General features: G+C 49.0%; 1 protein-coding gene across 2 annotated transcripts in view; it reads right to left on the reverse strand.

Annotated features, from left to right (window-relative positions):
* Nucleotides 1–20696, reverse strand: part of LOC138301859 (E3 ubiquitin-protein ligase TRIM39-like) — a 224720-nt gene that overhangs the window by 120515 nt on the left and 83509 nt on the right. For both annotated transcript variants that reach the window (XM_069242353.1, XM_069242351.1), the window contains exon 4: nt 19757–19779. In XM_069242353.1, the coding sequence (XP_069098454.1) occupies nt 19757–19779 (23 nt within the window). The remainder of the gene's footprint in view (nt 1–19756; nt 19780–20696) is intronic.

Raw genomic sequence — 20696 nt, forward strand, 5'->3', positions numbered from 1 at the left:
GACCTTGAATTTTCTAATATGTTTATTGATGTTTTAGTATTAATAACGAGTGAATAACGAATAACTAATGTGTAAAACGAGAAAAACAACCATTTTAAAAGTTTTATGTTGTAGGTTGAGGAAAATTATATTCAGACACAGTAGTTATTTTCCATGATTCAAAGCTTCTACAATAAATGTTTTCAAGCTTGTGTAGACATATGCACAGCTACCCCTAGCGGATTGCGGTGACATGTCTTACAAGGTCCTATACTGACTGAGCGTTGCATAAGTTTAAATGTCCTATTGTTTGATAATGTTACTAATATCTGGTCTTTCCTCAAGAATGGAAATAAAAGTAGCAGAGAAAGTTTCTTCATGAGAACAAGATATTAACGAGGCGGTTGAGACAATGGAGTTACAGACGAGACAGAAGGAGAGTGTATCTACCGAAATAAAATGTTATAGTTAGCGTAGGTTTGCCAAGTTTAGGTCATCAAATTAGTTGTCGATTTGCTGAAATGAAAACACCCCATAGACTGACCAATCGGAAGTTGATTAGATTTTAGTATAATAATCTGTGCAGACTAATTAGGGGGTGGGAAAATGCGTGGACCGTGGGTTCATTGTTCCTTGAGAGCAGACGAGTATCGAGATTAGCTGTCGTTAGGCCCAAAACTGTTGATGGTGTCCTCAAGTGGAAGCTGATCATTTGCTGTTACTACTATTGTGGTAATGTATGTTATTAAATGTGAATTATGTCTCTCTTGCTTTTTAGGTGCCAACTGCAACTAATGATTATATTGCTGCACATTATTAGGTTTTATATATGACATAATCGAGTTAAGAGTTTTTCTAAATTTATGTTTCTAAATTCTTTTCACATGAAGTCCAACATGTAATGCTAATTTGTGGTTAGTTAGAAAAATAATCTATTGATCTGGTTTGAAATCATTTGATGCTGAACTAATGCATTCTGTACCATTATTACTGTTGTTTGTATTATTAATAAGTGTGACTTTTTTGGAGATAATTTGTTTAACTGTATTAATCAAATTGAGATACATACGCTATTTTAATGAGCCGCTATTGATTTTATATGCTTATCATTTTTGTTTGAGAGTTATCTTCGTGATCTTAGCATTGTTAATATAGGGGAATAAACGTATGTATCCTTGTTACTAAACTGGTGCGATTATTGACTGGAGCTTTATAATATTGAATATTGCTGTTTTGTTATTGATTTGTTGGTTCTCACAATTCCCATTGGTGACATCCCCTCAAACCTATGTCGCTTCGATCCATTGTCCTCTAGCGCAGGATCGATTATATAGTATTGGTAAAAGTTTGGATCTTGTGGTGCGCTCGCATTGGGAAACCAAGACCATCCTTTACGAAGGGGAGGCGGGCGAGATTGGTAGGACATCTGCAGGTAGGTAGAGTATCCACCGAATAGTTTATTAATGTTGCATACTTCAACCTGGAGATTCCTCCCAACCGCAAGGAGCTGGGTCTGAAGGAATGGTAAGGTGAAGTGATCAGGGAGTCCTTTCGTGGATTGCCTTGCCCTTTCTAACATGTATACCACCATAACAATCTATCTGGTGTGGTCAATATAAAAACTAACAGGCTTTATGTGGTCCAGTCAGTGTAATGTCTCCTCCTCCTTGGTGGGATGAGCTGGAGGGTAAAAGGTGGGAAGGATACACAATTGCCCCAGATGGAAAGTGGTTACCAACTTGGGAAGGAAAGTCGCTTTAGTTTGAAGGACATTTATCCTGGAAGAAGCATATGTAGGGCGGACCAATGTGTAGGTTTAGAGCTTGAAACTCGCTGACACACCTCACTTAGGTAAAGACCACTAGAAAAAATGCCTTAAATGTGAACAGCCTTAACTGTCAACTGTGAAGGGGCTCAAAGTAAGCACTCATCAAAAAGGTGAAAAATGGGTTTATGTCTAACTGAGGCAACACAAAGGGATATTACAGAAACATATTTGTTAGTCCCTTCAAAAACCTCATCACTATTAGTAATTTGAAAAGGAATGGCGGGACTGGAAGACAGGGAAGAGATGAAATGGCACCAAGGTACTTCTTCATTGACGTCCACTGCACAACCCTGCTGGGGAAAAGATAAAGCAAAACTCAGGAACTCAGGCACATGCTGCATCAAAGGGTCTACATTCTGCTCTGTATACCAAGCAACAAATCTGTTCCACCTTCCAGATCAGACAGATGTTATGGAGGAGCAGCAAATTAAAACAGTTATGTGAACCACCTCTGAAAGCAGATGTCATAGAGAAGACCGTCAACAAGCAACTACCCAATTTACTCGAAGACAACAACCTACTCGACCCCTCTCAGTCCGGATTCCGAGCCAATCACAGCACAGAAACCGCCCTCATCTAAGTCACAGACGACATCAGAACTCTGATGGACAACGGAGAAACAGTCGCCCTCATCCTCCTCGACCTCCCGGCTGCCTTCGACACCGTCTGCCACCGAACCCTAACATCCCGCCTGCGCTCCACTGGTATCCAAGGACTGGCCCTGGACTGGATCACCTCTTTCCTCTCTAACTGCTCCCAAAGAGTCTACCTCCCTCCGTTCCGCTCAGACCCCACCGAGATCACCTGCAGCATCCCACAAGGCTCCTCGCTCAGCCCGACTCTCTTCAATGTCTACATGAGCCCCCTCGCCGACATCGTACGCAAACACATCAACATCACCTCCTACGCCGACGACACTCAGCTGATACTTTCCCTCACCAAGGACCCCACTGGCGCCAAGACCAACCTGCAAGATGGAATGAAAGACGTCGCAGAATGGATGGAACACAGCCGTCTGAAACTGAACTCAGAAAAAACTGAAGTCCTCATCCTCGGAAACACCCCGTCCGCCTCGGACGACTCTTGGTGGCCCACGGCCCTAGGCACCGCACCAATCCCCTCAGACCACGCACGCAACCTCGGATTCATCCTGGACCCGCTTCTCACCATGACCAAACAAGTCAACGCCGTATCATCTTCCTGCTTCCTCACTCTCCGCATGCTCCGAAAGATCTTCCGCTGGATCCCCGCCGACACCAGAAAAAATGTGACCCACGCCCTCGTCACAAGCCGCCTGGACTACGGAAACACCCTATACGCAGGAACCACCGCTAAACTCCAGAAACGTCTGCAGCGAATACAAAACGCCTCCACCCGCCTCGTCCTCGACATACCCCGCAACAGCCACATCTCCGCCCACCTGAGACACCTGCACTGGCTTCCCGTCAGCAAAAGGATCACCTTCCGGCTCCTCACCCACACACACAAAGCCCTCCACAACAAGGGACCCAAATACCTCAACCGTCACCTCAGTTTCTACACGCCCACCCGTCAACTTCGCTACGCCTACCTCGCACTCGCCGCCGTCCCTCGCATCCGCCGCACCACGGCAGGTGGGAAATCCTTCTCCTACCTGGCGGCCAAGACATGGAACTCCCTCCCCGCCAACCTCAGGACCACCCAGGACCATCCTGCATTCCGGAGGCAGCTCAAAACCTGGCTCTTCGAGCAGCAGTAACCCCCTAGCGCCTTGAGACCCTCACGGGTGAGTAGCGCGCTTCATAAATGTTTTTGATTTGATTTGATTTGATGGAAGGTGCATCAATCTCGAGGCATGGACATAGAGGCTTTGGAGACAGGGATGCAGTGCCTGCCCATCTGACTGGGAGAAGAGGAATACAGAGCAGAGAACATAGGGAGGTCTGTGTATCACAGCTTCTCTGCCAGCCATAGGCAACAAAAATGGCATGGGGCTGGTCTTAGTAATTGTTCCTTACAACTTGAGGAATCAAGGGTGTAGAAGAAAAGGCATCCCCAGGTCTCACTGCAAAGTGTACTGTGTAGTGGTTTCCTTTCAAGAGGCAAAAAGATCCACCTGAGTCCATCACAGGGCAAATACGTTTAGCACCACCCACAGGTGAAAGCACCTCTCATGGTCGGCATAGTGACGCCAGTTGAGATTGCCATCTCTTATGTTTAGAAAGTCAGCCAGATGGTTGAACCACTAATCAGATGCTATGCTGGTGCACACATGAACAGAGCTTCAAAGCTTCCTGACAGAGCAGGATGTATTACATCATGGTTGCGCTGTCCGTCAAGATCTGGATGGTTGGACTGACTGCAAAGTGAAGGGAGGAATGCCTTCATGGCTAGGCAAATCATCTATGTGAAACATCTGCTCCACTGAAGACCAAAGTCCTCTGATCTTCAATTACACCAGATAAACCCTAACTCTTGAGTGAAGGTGTCCTTTACAACCGTAGTTACTGAAAAATGGAGGGCGAAAGGACATCACTTGACAGAGGTCCTCCTCCACCGACCACCAACCAAGGCCAGACCCGCAGCAGAATACCAGGAGACTAGAATGGTGTCTGACAGATCTCCCTCATGCTGAAACTACTGCAAAGAAAAAGAAAAACACTGATCAGCTTTTATGTGCCAGTGCATGTGTGACCAGGAGAAGTCAGCAGGTCTAGCAGGTGGAGAACCTTCAGGACTGGAACTCAAGCTCAATCCAGAAACATCAGATTCATATCCCTGAATGTCCCTGATCCCGTGAGGAGAGAAGCTTTGAACAGATGTTGTATCCAGTTCAATCCTTATAAACAGGAGGTAAAACCTTATGATCTAGGTAACACTTGGGCATGTTGATGGAAAAGCCCAAGTCGAACAGCAAGGATGCCGCTGCCTGCAGGTGTTGCAACATCTCCGGTAAGCTGGCCTATAGAAGCCAATATGGGAATATGGAGATTCACGGCCTTCTGAGATGGGTCACACCCACCGCCATCACCATCCTATGCGAATGTCGGATAGGTATGTTAAAATATGTGCACTGCAAGTCGAGGAACACCATCCAGTCTTCTGCTGTCAGCACTCAAAGAACCTGAGCCTAGTAGAGCGTCTCAAATTTCTGTTTGGAAAGGTAGACATGATGAGCCTCAATCAAGGCAAAGCTATTCTTGGGTTGCTTTTATCCAGTTAAGGGAGGACCTGGCTAGGCAGCTCAGGCTGGACTCCTACTGGAGCAGGGTAAAAACTGATTTGCATATGGCTGGGTTCAAACTGAGGTAGCACAGTGTATAAAATAATGATTGATTAGAATGTTACCCGGAGTGAATGCCATTAGTTAGATTTATTGTAAGCATTCTTTCTGTCACCCTTGGTGTGCTTGGTGGACATTCTAGAGCATGTGGTTGAAGAACAGACAAAGAATACCATTGACTGAGATCCTCCATGGGCACCAGAAAGTCCTCTGAATGGAACCCCTGCCCAATTTCCTGCTCTGTTGCCAGCTCCACTGCCACCACCTGCTGTGGATAGAAATGGGAGTGTGTTAGACCTGACAGGCTTAGGGTGGTCATCCCCCAACATTTTGCCTGCCTCCCTCCACTTTTCTGACACTGTTTTTGCTAGTTTTAGTACTCTGCGCAGTTTACCACTGCTAACCAGTGCTAAAATGCATATGCTCTCTCCCTTAAACATGGTAACATTGGTTCATACCCAACTGGCATATTTGATTTACTTATAAGTCTCTAGTAGAGTGCACTAACTGTGCCCAGGGCCTGTAACTTAAATGCTACTAGTGGGCCTGCAGCACTGATTGTGCAACCCACTTAAGTAGCCCCTTAACCATGTCTCAGGCCTGCCATTGGCCCTAGGTAACCCATAGGGCAGGGTGCTATGTAGGTAAAAGGCAGAACATGTACACATGTGTTTTATATATCCTGGTAGAGCAAACACTCCTAAATTCTTTTTCCACTACTGTGAAGCCTGCTCCTTTCATAGACTAGCATTAGGTCTGCCCTCATATACTTTTTGAGTGGTAGATTCTGATCTGAAAGGGGTAACCAGGTCATATTTAGTATGGCCAGAATCATAATAGAAAATCCTGCTTATTGGTGAGGTGGGATTTTATATTACTATTAAAGAAATGCCACTTTCAGAAAGTGAGCATTTCTCTGCACTTAAAAACCATTTGTGCCTTTAAGCCTGTCTCCAATCAACATCTGGGCTGGGCGACAGCTTTCTTGTGCATTTCACCCAGACAACCAAAAACACAGGATACTCAGTCACACCTGCACTCATCTGCATATTGAATGGGCCTTCCTGGGCTGGAAGGGTGGAGGGCTTGACACTTTAATTTCAAAGGCTAGTGGCCTGCTCACGCACAATGGACTGCTGAAACCCCTTATGGGACCCTGGGAGACAGGACCGCATGGAAAGGGGAACTTGTGCCCTTCAAAACCACTCTTTGAAGTCTCTTCACTCCAAAGGCATTTTGGGGTATATAAATTGGGTCTCTGACCCCACCAACTCAGACACGTCTGGACCTGCACCTAAACTTTGTCAGAAGACCTGTCTGACTTCCCAAAGGAGTCTCTGGTATGCTTTGCTGGAAAGGACTCCTGCCCTGCTGAGCTCTGACTGTGCTGGAAGGACTCAGCCTTCCCCCCCAAAGTTCTCTCTAAGGGCTTGGATTGAGCTTGCGTCCTGTTCTGGGGTCTCAAGGACTACAAAGACCTCAACTGGTAGCTTTTTGCTAGTACACCGACTTTGGAACGACTTCAGTGACACCAGTGACACCAGCGACGCCGCAGCCTGCTCAGTGGACCTCGCTGCACGCAAAGACTTCGGCCTGCAATGCAAGTCCGACGTCAGCGCGACTCCACTGACATCACTCAGAGTCATCGCGACACTGCGAAGTCGACACAGCATGTCCTGATGGACCCTAACCAGTGACCCTCCGGGTCACAAGGAATCGACACATCGCGAACGCTGTTGCATCATCTCCCCTTGCAACCGGACAGAGCCGATGCCGCACCTCCACCTGCCTCGCAGCGCGTAACTGACGCCTCTCTCCTCGGATGCCATAAGGGACTGACGCCGGACCTACTCCTCTTTCCGAATCCGTGCAACGTCCTTTTTCTACGTACTGTACCTGGGGGGCCGTCTGACTCCGTGACTGGCACCAGTGGTGTTGGAGTGTTGGGAACGACTCAGTCAACAACGCCGTGATAGGCCCCGTTGGAGGTATTGTGTTTTCTAGGCACTTTAGTTGTATTTAATCTTTAAAAATTCACAATTTTGCTTTTGTACCTTGGATTTTCCTTAACAGTATTTTATTCAGATACATATTCTCTATTTGTCTAAACCTGTGTGGTGTGTTTTTGCTGTGTTTTCACGATGTTACTGTAGGATTTATTGCACAAATATTTTACACATTGCCTTCTAAGTTAAGCCTGACTGCTCAGTGCCAAGCTACCAGATGGTGGGCTCAGGATAATTTGGATTGTGTGTGACTTACCCTGACTAGGATTGTGGTCCCTAATTGGACAAGGGTGTATACCTCTGCCAACTAGAGACCCCATTTTTAACAGAGTGGATGTGGGAAGAGCCTTATACTATTTGTAGGATCCCCGGGTCTGATGTTACAGTTTCACAGGACTGTAGAAAAGAGGATACAGTCCTCCAACTGGCTGCACATGCTCCTTCAAAGGTGAACTAAAGTGGCTTAGTTTTCTGGGTGGTGTGATGCGAGCGGAACAAGGGGGAGGGCTGTCTGGCCTGAAGACCTTTGCTCTGCCCCTACCTCTTTATTGAGCTGGGTTGATTGTTAGACTTCCCGTGAGGGCTGGCATTAATGAAAGAAAAACTTACAGAGAATTCTTAAAACTTACAAAACTGTCTGTAGTCCCAGTCTGCAGATTGTTGGCAAGGGAATGGGCTGTAGCCATACCCATCTTCAATCAGGTTTGTCCCTTCAAATACTGTTTCTGATGACATGTCCAGTCCACTGGTGTTTTTGGAGGGGGAGATAATCAGCCATGTCTGAGGAGAATGGGGCAGCATGCTTGCTGTCATCATCATAAACAATGGGATCTGGCATTTGAATAGGATCTAAATCAACCCCAACAGCTTCTCCAGAGTCTGCCAGCAGTACTGGCATAGCACGGAATCAGGTTGTGATGGCTCCTTGTGCCTGGCCTCTTACATCAGTGTCTGGTCCTCCTTGGTGGACCTACGCAGGATAGCCTTTGATTCAGAAGGCCCCTGGGGAATGCAAGGACCTGAAGCTGGCGCCAATGGCATCAGGACTGTCATCAGTGGGTATAACACCGGTAAAAAGGCCTTGAGCCAGAATGAAGCCAGCCATCTCTAACAGCACCCCTTGAGGAGGAGCCCTGGGGTCATTTGGTACGGTTAGCAAGCACACCGATGTGAACCCAAACAGAGCCCTGAATGAACCCTTGGCACCTGAAGGTATAATGTAGGGATCTACAGCCTGCCTGTAACGTGCCATCATGGTGCAGAGAAAGCTGAACCAGATCAGCTTCCAGTGGAACAGACTTCTCCGGAGGGAAAAGCTGAGGTGACCTACCTCTTGACTTGGATCAGCATCAAGGACAGTCGTTATGATTCCTCTTCTTTTTATGTTTACTCTGTTTTTCTCTGAAGGACTTTGAAGAAGTTAAGGAGCATTACTTCGAGACAGCCCTCGATCTGGAGCACCACTGGTTTCAAGCCAGATTTTCAACACAGGTGTTGGCTAAAAAAAAAAAGTATGGCCTTTTGTTCTTTGATGGCCTTGGTGTGCATGAGGCTGCATTTATTGCAGGACCTAGATTTGTGTTAGACCCCAAGCATTAACAGGAAAACTATGGGTGGGTATAAAATGGCCGTTTGTCCACTGCAAGGACGACATTTAAAGCCTCACTTTCAAGGAAAAGACATTTTCACTAGCATTGCACTGCCTTTATTTGAAGAGAAGAGGTTTGTGAGAAACTTATTCAGAAAAAAGGGATAGAGTGCAGCTCTTGATCTGTGTTGAAGGGTACAGAAAAAAGGAAATTGATGTTAGTGCACAAGGGTGGGTGCTATATGGTTCTAGTGAAGTTACCATTGTATCATTCTCTAGCACTGAAAATCAGCCAACACCCCAATGGTGTCAGAGAGCTTTGAAAAGTTTCCAAAACCAGTTTGGCACTTGGGGACATTCAAGAATATTCAATCTGCAGGTAATATTATCCCTCAGAATAATAGGAATTTCTTGATTCCATGACAGTGCTGCACAGCCATTATCATCCTGTGTACTGGGTTCTAGACACTGCTTTGTGACCACAAGCTTTCAGACTCATTGATTCCCTACCAGCTTGGCAGTCACAGCGCCAGTCTTTATCGCCAGCTCTCTATTTTTATGTTTCTGGATAGGTATGTGCCTGACTACACTAAGCAGTTAGGGAGTCCTGGTTGGATCCGGTTTGCTTAGGGGGTTTTAGGAGCATCAATATACTTCTTTGTGTCATTTGCATGCTCCTAGCTCCTTTTTCATTACAACTATGAATCCTCATTCCTGCTTTCACTACGCGGGACGTACATGGACGAACTCGACCTATCACGGTCGCATTTATCAATTGAACTACATGATATTTCATGCTTTGCCAACCACAAACCTACTTTTCTTCAGTGTTGTCTGGATGTTAGGAACTTCGCAGCATTCCTGGAACATTAGAATATACTTGAGAAAGTCATGTTGACGAAACACGTGTCGGCTGTTTCACTGGATTGGCTGTTGTTTCATTGGATTAATTTTGCATTGGATGAATAAAATTTCCTTGACTTACATATGTTTACGTTTAACTTTGATTGACTCAGCACATCAAGGAATGGACTATAAGAACTATAGTGGTGTTCCTTGGTACACAAGTTTTGGATTCTTATGTGTGGTTTGATTTTTTTCAACTGACACAAGTGCACACAAAAAGGTTGGGTGTTGTACCAGTTTGGCACCCCTGGGAACACTATCTGCGATGGATAGACATTGTACTCTTCCAGTTTACTACATGTACACATAGGAGGTGAAAACCAGTAGCATAGCCACTCTGTGTTTTTACCTTCATTACAACTATGACAGTGATGTGGCTGCTCCACTTTTCTATCTGCCTTTGGCCTCTACTTCTCTGCTCAGTTCCCTCATTGAAGGGGAGGAGTTCCTTGGTATGTAGTGAAACCACCCCACTCATCCCCAAGAGTCCTATATTATGTTCAAAGGTTTGGTGTTGGTTGGCATGTATAGAATCAACAGACAATGGCCCTCATTACAACCCTGGTGGTCGGTGGTAAAGCGGCGGTAAAACCGCAAACAGGCCGGTGGAAAAAAAATAGAATTACAAACAATGGCGGAAACCGCCAACATAGACAGCCACTTTAACACTCCGACCACCACGGCGGTACAAACAAACAGCTCGGTGGTAACCGCCAACAGACAGGCGGAAGACAATGTACCGACCACACTATTACAAGATGCCAATCCGCCACCTTTTCCGGGGCGGAACCAACGCGATCAAAAACACGGCGGAAACAGTACACAGAAGGGAAATCAATCACCTCTCCCTACCCCTCGAGGAACCAGGATGCCATAGAGCCAGAACTGCAAATACTACCGGCGATGGTCTTCCTGCTCCTTTATGAGGAGCATCAAAGATGGCGGCGACGACCACGGTGAGTACTGCACATACAACACAGGGGACGGGAGAGGGAAAAGAGAGTGACACACACACGCAACACGAAACACCCCCACCCTCACCCACAACACCATACACACAAATACATGCTGCAACATTACATATACAACCCCCCACTGCTTTATCCTGGGGAGTGTAAAGCCACAGTCTCTCTAGTCTCTCCAGTGGGTGGTTTGCCCACTGCTTTATCCTGGGGAGTGCAAAGCCATAGTCTCTCAAGTGGAAAACAGTCTCCACTTGTTCTGAGCGGGCTTTGTGCCCAAAGTGCTTCATCCTGCCAAGGACTGGGTTAGTGGGTGCCTTTCTCCACTGGTTCTGGAGGGGGCTCTGTGCCCAGAGTGCTTCATCGTGCCAAGGACTGGGGTAGTGGATGCCTTTCTCCACTGACAGTGATGCATCATGGAAGCTGGCCAGGCTCCTGGAACTCACCACCAGCCTCAGACGACTGACCACTGGGGATGGCAGCCATGTCTGCGGTGGTGCCACGGGCTCAGGATGTCACGTGGCTGCTGGCGGTGCTTGCGGCGGTGTCAGTCGTGGCGGTGCTGGCGGCGGCCTCTGTAGGAGCGGTGCTGGTGGCGGCCTCTGTGGGAGCGGTGCTGGTGGCGGCCTCTGTGGGAGCGGTGCTGGCGGCGGCCTCTGTGGGAGCGGTGCTGGCGGCGGCCTCTGTGGGAGCGGTGCTGGCGGCAGCCTCTGTGGCAGCGGTGCTGGCGGTGGCCTCTGTGGCAGCGGTGCTGGCGGTGGCCTCTGTGGCGGCGGGCTGGTGGCAGCCTCTGTGGCGGCCGGGCTGGTGGCGGGCTCTGTGGCGGCCGGGCTGGTGGCGGGCTCTGTGGCGGCCGGGCTGGTGGCGGGCTCTGTGGCAGCGGTGCTGGAGGCGGCCTCAATGACATTGGAGCTGGTGGCAACCTCAATGACAGCGGTGCTGGTGGCGGGCTCTGTGGCGGTGCAGATGGCGGTGCAGGGGGCGGTCTTCCCTGCCGTACAGGTTGACGTGGACGTGGACAGAAGGTGCAACACTGGTCCCTCTGTTGGTGCCACCATTCCCTCTCCTGACCTGCCCTTCAGTTTCTGGCCCTTCCCCACCTTGGATGTTGGTGCAGCAGGCTTGCCACTATCCCCTTTCGTCTTCCCTGAGCCCTTGGTGGCAGGGGTTTTCTGCTTCTCCCTCCGGGATGTGGGCAAAGTTTTAAGTTTTGCAGGTGGCAGAATGTGCTTGCCCTCGCTCAGTGGCACACTGGCAGCCCTGATGGTTGGCACACTCTAATAGCCCGCAGCTGCTGGCACCACAGTGCCTGGGGATGTGGTGGCTGAGGTGCTGGGTTGGGACCTGGAAGACCTGGCCCTAGGGGACGGACGGATGGGTGGGGAGGTGTAGAGAAGAGGTCAATATTAGCCAGGAAAATATTTTTTGACACACTGGGACGGGTAGATGGAGGGGGTTTAAGAGTGGAGGAAGAGATAGTGGTTGTAGGAGGTGTACGTCTGCTGAATTTGGGTGAAGGTGTATGGGCTGGAGGCTGTTGTGAGGTGGATGGCTGTTGGGTGGGTGTGTGCCTGCGTTTGTGTAGTTTTGGAAGAGGGCTCACAGATACACTGGGAGAGGACACAGGGGATGTGTGAATGGTAGTGGGGGTGGTGAGTGCACGTGAGCGGTGTGTGGTGATGGGTGTGCTGGTGATGGAGATAGTGGCTGAGGATGTAGTGCATGCAGATGTGAGTGGAGATGAGACTGGGAGGGAGGAGGGAGACGTGGAGGAGGGGGACACAATGGAGGAAGTGGATGTTGGTATGTGTGTATGGGTATGATGCTTGTGTGAGTGCCTGTGGGATGTGTGGTGCTTATGTTTGCCTGAGCCACTTTTGTCTGTTGATGTATGTGCATGCTGGTCTGATGGTGTGCTTGGGATAGGCTGAGGTACAGGAGATTGGGTCTGGGTGGAGGAGGTTGGAGGGCGGGGGGGCTGGACACAGGGACAATGGCTGCCATCAGTGCTGAGCCCAGAGCCTGAAATCCTTGCTGTTGGGCTGCCTGGCCAGAATGAATGCCCTCCAGGTATGCATTTGTTTGTTGCAAATGCCTCTCAACACCCTGGATGGCATTCACAATGGTAGACTGCTCAACAGTGAGGGATCTCAGGACGTCAATAGCCTCCTCACTGAGGGCAACAGGGCTGACTGGGGTAGGGCCTGAGGTGCCTGTGGCGAAGGAGATGCCCACCCTCCTGGGTGAGTGGGCACGGGGCACACGCTGAGGGGCTGCTGGGATGGCGGTGCTGGTAGGAGGGGGTGGCGGCTGTACCTGTTGATGCGGGGGGCACAGAGGGGCTCGCCACCGCAAGGGAGCTCCCATCAGAGGAGGAGTCGCTGTTGGTGGTCTCTGTTCCTGTCCCCGCCGTGGAGCTCCCCTCGCCCTCCGTCCCACTGGTGGCTTCAGACTCCGTTGTCTTGCCCTCCAGGGCCAAGTGGGATGCAGCTCCCTCCTGCTCCGGTGCCACTGCCCTTCTGCCTGATGATGCTATTGCACACAAGAACAGGGAAACCACTAAAAGGGGGGGGGGAGACAGAAGAAAGACATGTTCAGTGCATGCAATACCACTACCGTTGGTGGACTCTACAGACACAGCAGACCTCTGCACTACGCCATGCACTTATAGTTCCTAGATTATTCACAGGGCCATGGGGTACAAGGCCTATGCACGATTGCTGCACACATGGAAGTCACAGGAGCCTGACTAGGTGTAGATGGCACTAACCACTAGTGGGGTTGGGGTGCCACTGAGCCTGCCTCACAAGGGACCTTGCCTAACAAGCTCTCCCTGGCCTAGGGGGAACCCACTGCCCACCTCCCCCACCCAGACACCTTGTAATGCGCGTAGAGTCAGATGAATGTGACTGTACTCACCCCCTTGTAACTGCTGTGTTGCCCTCAAGTGCCCATCCAACTCCGGAATCGCCACCGCCAGGATCCGGAACATCAGGGGGGTCATGGTGCGACGGGCACCCCTCCCACGTTGGGAGGCCATCCCCAGCTGGACCTCTGCCGTTTTCTTGCTCCAGCTGCGAATGTCCTCCCATCTTTTCCCGCAGTTGGTGCTCCGTCTGTGGTGGACCTCCAGGGTCCGGACATCCTTGGCGATGGCATGCCAAATATCCTTCTTCTGGTGGGCGCTGACCTGGAGGAATAGTACAGGGGAAAAGGAAAATCTTTAACCGTCCGGACCGTCATAGTCATTGGCCCACGTTACCACCCTTGCCCTGACGCACATACACTCACCATCCGCTCATGCAGGGCTCATACCTCCCCATGTATCTTACATCCCCACCACTCCATACATTCATGTGCCATGCAGCATGCTCACAGTGTACTCACCTGTTCTGTCTGGAGGACCGTAGCGTAGCGTGTACTGGGGGAGGACCCATCCACTAACTTCTCCAACTCCTCCGAAGTGAAGGCAGGGGCCCTTTCCCCAGACACTCGAGCCATTGTCGCTTCCAGACACAGGTCACAGCAGCACTTGCAGTGTAGGTCCTCTCCTGTTGAAGGTCAGGTATCAAGTGAGTCCACAGACAGAAAATGGCGGTCACGTCTGCGAAGGTGCGTACCGCCACCGCCGGCGTACATCGTCTTTGGCTCCTGGGACCCATAGGGTCCAATGTTAACCAATGGAGGATGGCACCGCGGTCCTCAACCGCATACCACAACGGTGTAGAACGCCAGCGCAGTTACCTCATAACCCCTTGTCCCACCAAACAGGTCAGGCAGCTGCCATTTAAGGGGGCCACATGGCAATAATAATAACTGCGTCACACCTATCGAGGCCTTGCATACACATAGGAACAGACACATTGGGGATTAATAATTTATCTGCAGATAACATATTGTGATACCTCAGTGTTGGGTGACTCTCTGCTCACTGTTCTCGTCCATAGGGCACGTCCGCCGGGGCAGGTGATGAGATGGCGGCATCCTCCGGTGTACAGACCGCTGGTGGACCTGTCAACAATGGAAGAGAGACACGTAATAGTCACCTACAGACTTGATCATTCAACAATTCGTGAACTGTGTACCCAGTTGGAGCCCAACCTGATGTCAGCTATCCGCCATCCCACAGGGATACCCCCTCTAGTGCAGGTCCTGTCAGTACTCCATTTCCTGGCAAGTGGGTCCTTTCAAACAACAGTGGTCATTGCATTATGGTTGTCCCAGCCAATGTTCTCTAAAGTGTTGTCCAGAGTGTTGTCTGCCCTGCTGAAACACACGCGCAGCTACATCGTGTTCCCTCAGGTGGAGGATTTGCCTACAGTGAAAGGTGACTTCTATGCCCTGGGACATATCCCCAACATCATAGGTGCCATTGATGGGACACATGTGGCATTGGTACCCCCCCCCCCGCAGGAGTGAACAGGTGTACAGAAACAGGAAGAGCTACCATTCCATGAATGTGCAGATGGTGTGTTTGGCCGACTAGTACATCTCCCATGTGAATGCCAAGTTTCCTGGCTCAGTGCATCAGGCTTACATTCTGAGGAATAGCAGCATCCCTTATGTGATGGGGCAACTCCAGAGGCACCGTGTGTGGCTAATAGGTGAGGACAAGGGCCCTATACCCTGTGAATAGTTGTCTGGGTCTGGGGTTGTCCCTACGGGTTAGTGTTTGTCTAACAGTTGTCCCTCGACATTTGCAGGTGACTCTGAGTACCCCAACCTGTCATGGCTACGGACCCCAGTGAGGAATCCCAGGACAAGGGCAGAGGAACGCTACAATGAGGCACATGGGCGAACTAGGAGGATTATAGAAAGAACCTTTGGCCTCCTGAAGGCCAGGTTCCGGTGCCTCCATGTGACAGGTTCTCTCTACTACTCACCAAAGAAGGTGTGCCAGATCATCGTGGCCTTGCTGTATGCTGCACAACCTGGTTTTGCGACGACAAGTGCCTTTTCTGCAGGAGGATGCTCCAGCTGGAGGTCTTGTGGCAGCTGTGGAGCCTGTGGACAGTGAAAAAGAGGGAGAAGAAGAGAATATTGGCAACAGAAACAACGTTATCCAGCAATACTTCCAGTGAGACACAGGTAAGAAGATATCAATGACTCACACATCTCATACTATTGTTTGAACTATCCTAAGTCTGTCACTTTCAGCCAGTGTATGGACCCTGACTTGTCACGTTGCCTTTCCATTTAACAGATATGGGTCCCACTGTCTGACCCCTGCTATATTTTCTCATGGACTAGAGCTGTGTTACATCGGTATGTTGACAATGAAATTGACATTGCTATATTCCAAAGTTATTGCAAATACACATTTGTGAAAGCAGACTGACTCCAGATTGTTTTGTGGTTGATGTGTGTTTATTTTAGTGCTAGTAAGTGGAGGGGGTTGTAAAATGGGCTAGGGGGATGGTGGAGGAATGTCCATGGCAGAGTCCAGTTTATTTGTTACACAGGTGCATTATCCAAAGGGGCATAGGAAGTGGAGCTAGGGCAGTTTAAAGTTGGACAGGGTGACAAAGTGGGACAGAAGGATGACATTCAGGGGGGTCCCATTTCCTGGCGGGGTCTTGGCAATGTTCTCTGTCTTGTTCCTGGATCTCAGGGACCGTTTGCGGGGTGGCTCTCCATCTGCAGGGGGTGGGGTGCTGGTGTCGTGGTCCTGTGGCGGTGCCTCCTGTCCACTGGCGCCGGCGGAGGTGGTGGGCTGTTCATCATCCAGGCTAGTGTCAGGGGCCCCTTGTTGTTCCACAGTGTCCCTCCTGGTGTGGACAAGGTCCTGCAGCACCCCTACAATGGTGACCAGGGTGGCGTTGATGGACTTCAGTTTCTCCCTGATCCCCAGATCGTGTTCCTCTTGCATCCGCTGGGTCTCCTGAAACTTGGCCAGTACCGTTGCCATCGTCTCCTGGGAATTATGGTATGCTCCCATGATGTTGGAGAGGGCCTCGTGGAGAGTGGGTTCCCTGGGCCTGTCCTCCCCCTGTCGCACAGGAGTCCTCCCAGTTCCCCTGTTATCCTGGGCCTCTGTCCCCTGAACCTTGTGCCCACTGCCCCCAGGTCCCTGATTTTCTTGGGGTGGTGGGTTCCCTGTAGTGGTGGACACACTGCTGCTTGACGTGTACTGGGGACAGAGGAATGGGCCCGCTGGGTGGGTGCTGTGCTGGTGTTTCTTGAGGGGGGAGGCTCTGTGGTGGCTGTGACAGTGGCAGGGGAACAGACTGTCCCGAGGTCCCAGATGGGCCAGGCTGGTCATCTTGATCCAGTTGGACAGAGCTGCTGTCATCACTGTGGGCATCTTCTATGGGGGGAGTGGACATGTCTGGAACCTCCTGTCCGGTGACGTTGGGTAGGGGTCCTGCAGGGGTGTAAAGGCATGGTTATTGCATCTGTGTGTGCCATCGTGTGCAATGGGTGAGTGACCCTGTACTCCAGTGCTTGCATTCTTGTCTAGGTCCTTGTGTGATATTTGGTTTGGGGTCTGTGTGTGTATCTGTAGTGGACATGCTTTGGTGATGGGTGTCCATGCATTGGTGTTACATGCAGGGCTTGATTTTGGGATGTGTGGGTTGTGTTGCTGGGGTATCTGTGGTTTGTTGGGGTTATGTGATGGCATGCAGGTGGGGTGGGGGAATAAAGTAGTAAAGATTTGCCTTACTAGAGTCCATTCCTCCTGCTACTCAGGCCTTCAGGATGCAGTATTGCCAAGACTTGCTCCTCTCATGTTGTTAGTTGTGGGGGAGGAAGTGGGTGTCCACAGCCAGTCCTGTACACTGCGATCTGGTGTTTGGTGACAACGGAATGCACCTTCCCCCGTAGGTCGTTCCACCTCTTCCTGATGTCATCCCGTGTTCTGGGGTGCTGTCCCACTGCGTTGACCCTGTCGACGATTCTCCTCCATAGCTCCATCTTCCTTGCAATGGAGGTCTGCTGCACCTGTGCTCCGAATAGCTGTGGCTCTACCCGGACGATTTCCTCCACCATGACCCTGAACTCCTCCCCCGAGAACCTGGGGTGTCGTTGAGGTGCCAGGATGTGGTGTGGGTGATGTGTGGGCGTGTGTGTGTTGTGATGTGTGAGGGGATGTGTCTGTGTGTGTTGTCTGAGGTGCGTGGATGTTGTGTGGGTGATGATGTTGTTTGTCTGTGGATGCTAGTGTTGTTTCTGGTAGTGTCTCTCTCTGGCCTTCTTTCGATTTTTTGGTAGTAAGGGTTTGTGGGTGATGTGGGTGGGTGTTTTATATTGGTTTGGGTGTGTGGGAGTTGTGTGTGTATGTGTATCAGGTGTGTGTATTTCGAATTGTCCAATGTGGTGGTGTTTTGGAGATGTGTGTGTATTTTGAGCGCGGCGGTGTGTATTGCCAATGGAATACCGTGGTTGAAAGACCACCGCGTGGATTCGTGGGTCGTGATAGTGTGGGCGTATTCTTGTTGCCGTGACGGTGGAGGTCTTGTTTTTGCCAGTTTATCACTGACCTTTGGTGTGGCGGACTTGTGTGGGTGTCTGGATTTTGGCGGATTCCGAGCTGTGGGTTGTAATAGCTATTGCGGAATTCCGCCGACACAGCGGTGTGTTAGCGGTCTTCTGCACGTCCGTAAGCGGGATTTACCGCCAATGTTGTAATGAGGTTCAATATGTCATGTATGCCACTCAAGGTTATGTACCTTCTGGTCAGTATGGCGATAGAAGACATGCAAACTCTATGATCAGTCAATGCAAGCCTACGGATAATCATTTTACCCTTATAGCAGCACCACTGACTTCATCTAGGGGAATCAGAGAGCCTGTTTGTTTGAAGGAAAAGACTCAAAACGTGTTTTCACTTCATAACTGGTTGACAGTATTCACACTCTTCTTTAGAAGTTCAGTAATCAGCATCAACAGACTTAACAGCACACAATGTGATTTACAGCTCCCTAAAACTGCAAAGCACAAGTTATGACAGAGTCCTACCTTGTATACCATGGGGGAGAGCAGTGTCTTAAACAAAACTATGATCAATGCTAACATTTAGTACTGTTTATCACCTAAAATTATAGTAGGTTGCAGACAGCATTAAAGCAGAGAACTGCAGACTATGAAATGTATAGGGATACTGGTTTCAATGAGGAGTTACTTTAAGTAACTTGTGATAGCGGATGCGGTCATGCTAATGTTAAAAAAAGAAGACAGTGTCTTCCAGATCTGAGGTTGTACTACTGGTTGTCACAAATGCAGGGTATCAATCATTGGGCATTTACCTCCCACCAGGAGCCATCAGTATTTGCTAATAGAAGAGCTATGGGCCAGGATGGATACGAACTTCACCTCTGCAGCGATCGGGGGAATGCTGGCTTTGCCGACCCCTCCCGCAGTGGTGGTCAGGATGTGGCACAAAGCATCCCAGGCCCTGGGCTGGAAAGGGAAACTGATGATGGAAACCCCGCTGGGGGATTTTGACTCCTTAAGGGGCTACAAAGGTCCACAGGAAATGGGAACAGTTGGGGATAGCAAAAGTAGGGTATGTCTGGCGAAGTGTGGCTATGTTACCCTTCTCTGAACTGCAGGAACAATACGAACTGACAGTAAGCTAGTATCTCAGACACCAGCAATTACATTTTGTCCTGCAAGATCATAGAGAGATGCTATGGGAGGCGCCGGAGAAGACCCCTTTGCAATATGGAGTTCAATTTCAATACTAGTCCTATTTAAGTTGAATGATTATCAGTACATTTGCCTTGCCAACATAGAAACCTTCTTCCTGATGACCTTGTCTTAGTGACTGGCAAGGCACCAAAAGCAACTAAGCCTTACAGCACTGACGTTTTTACCAGAAATCTTGATACTTTCAGCTAAAGTCATCCAGATACAATATCCACAACAAAGGCATCGTAGGACTATGGATACATCCTGAATGCACTGCATGTGCATTTTACATGATTTTGGTTTTCCTGTTTTAGTTCAAGTTAGTAATTGTATGTTCTTAGGTTTGCAGGATTAGCCCTGGGAGTGTCTGGGCCACACCAGAATTTTCACTACAGTTGGCATTATCTATCTGGTAGAGGATGGGAATGTGCCCATCTTCAAGGGTAACCCTTCATCTTCCACAAGTAGCTGACTTTGAAAATGATGTATGAGCTTCCTTCTGTAACTCTGAAATATTTAAGACTATCTCCGTATTTCCAAATATTCCACCAGTGTCATCACTCAAATATTCAAATAAAAAAACTAAAAACTAACCTGTCCAGGATTCTATCCAGGCCCTAAAAAGGAAAGAGAAGTTAGAACATTAGCGACCGGTGAAAAAAAACACTTGTTCTTCTCAGGTTACTATTTATATTAAAACAAATGGTTATAAAAGTATTAATGAAGGCACTGAAATCCATATATTAAGATACGTATCACTTCAGTTGTTCACTGATATGCTTTAGTGGCTGACAAAAAAGTAAACAGGAAGGAAGAGGAGTTTAAGAGTCCTGGTCCTTTGCCTCCAACAATAGGATGGAGAGAGCTTTCTTACTTCAAGAGGGGGAAAATATGCCTTCCTACCACCTGTTGGATGGAGCGGTAAGACATGTATGTGCTCTAAAGTCAAAATGAATGATCCAAATACATACAGCAGTGCTGCCTGCTACTAGCAAATCTACACACAAACCTAGAGTGAGAGTAGAATAAAGATTGTATGTTCATTCCCATCATCAACGCCCTCCCTCTGACTGTTCGATCAAAAACACACAGGCTAGGCTCTTCTGTAAGAAGGAATCTGGCAACTGGGAGTGAAAAACTCTGAATTAACAACTATTAACACAATTACATGTCCTGCCACCAAGTGGCAAGCTATGGCACAGGTTAGTAAGAGTCAATAGACAAAAAGGTAATTCCATAAGTGCAGCTGCCCTCTTCAGCCATGATGTGGCAGTTGTATGTGTTTTCTGCCTTAGCCTGGATAAACACTGCAATTGTATTTATATGGGGCTTACTGCCCCAAAAAAACACAGATGTGCTTTGTGGTGAGTAGCACTCTTCTCCAGAACCCAAAAAGAATTAGTGGCAGATTAGTACAGAGAAATATGTGTTGCTAATTTGAGTGGTGGACATGTGAGTCTGTTAGATGGATTGAATACGATAAGGGGGGATTAATGGAGGAAACAGAAAGTGTTATTTAGGAGATCATAGTAGT

This window comes from Pleurodeles waltl, chromosome 6, assembly GCF_031143425.1.
Source record: "Pleurodeles waltl isolate 20211129_DDA chromosome 6, aPleWal1.hap1.20221129, whole genome shotgun sequence".
In the NCBI taxonomy this organism is placed as follows: domain Eukaryota; kingdom Metazoa; phylum Chordata; class Amphibia; order Caudata; family Salamandridae; genus Pleurodeles; species Pleurodeles waltl.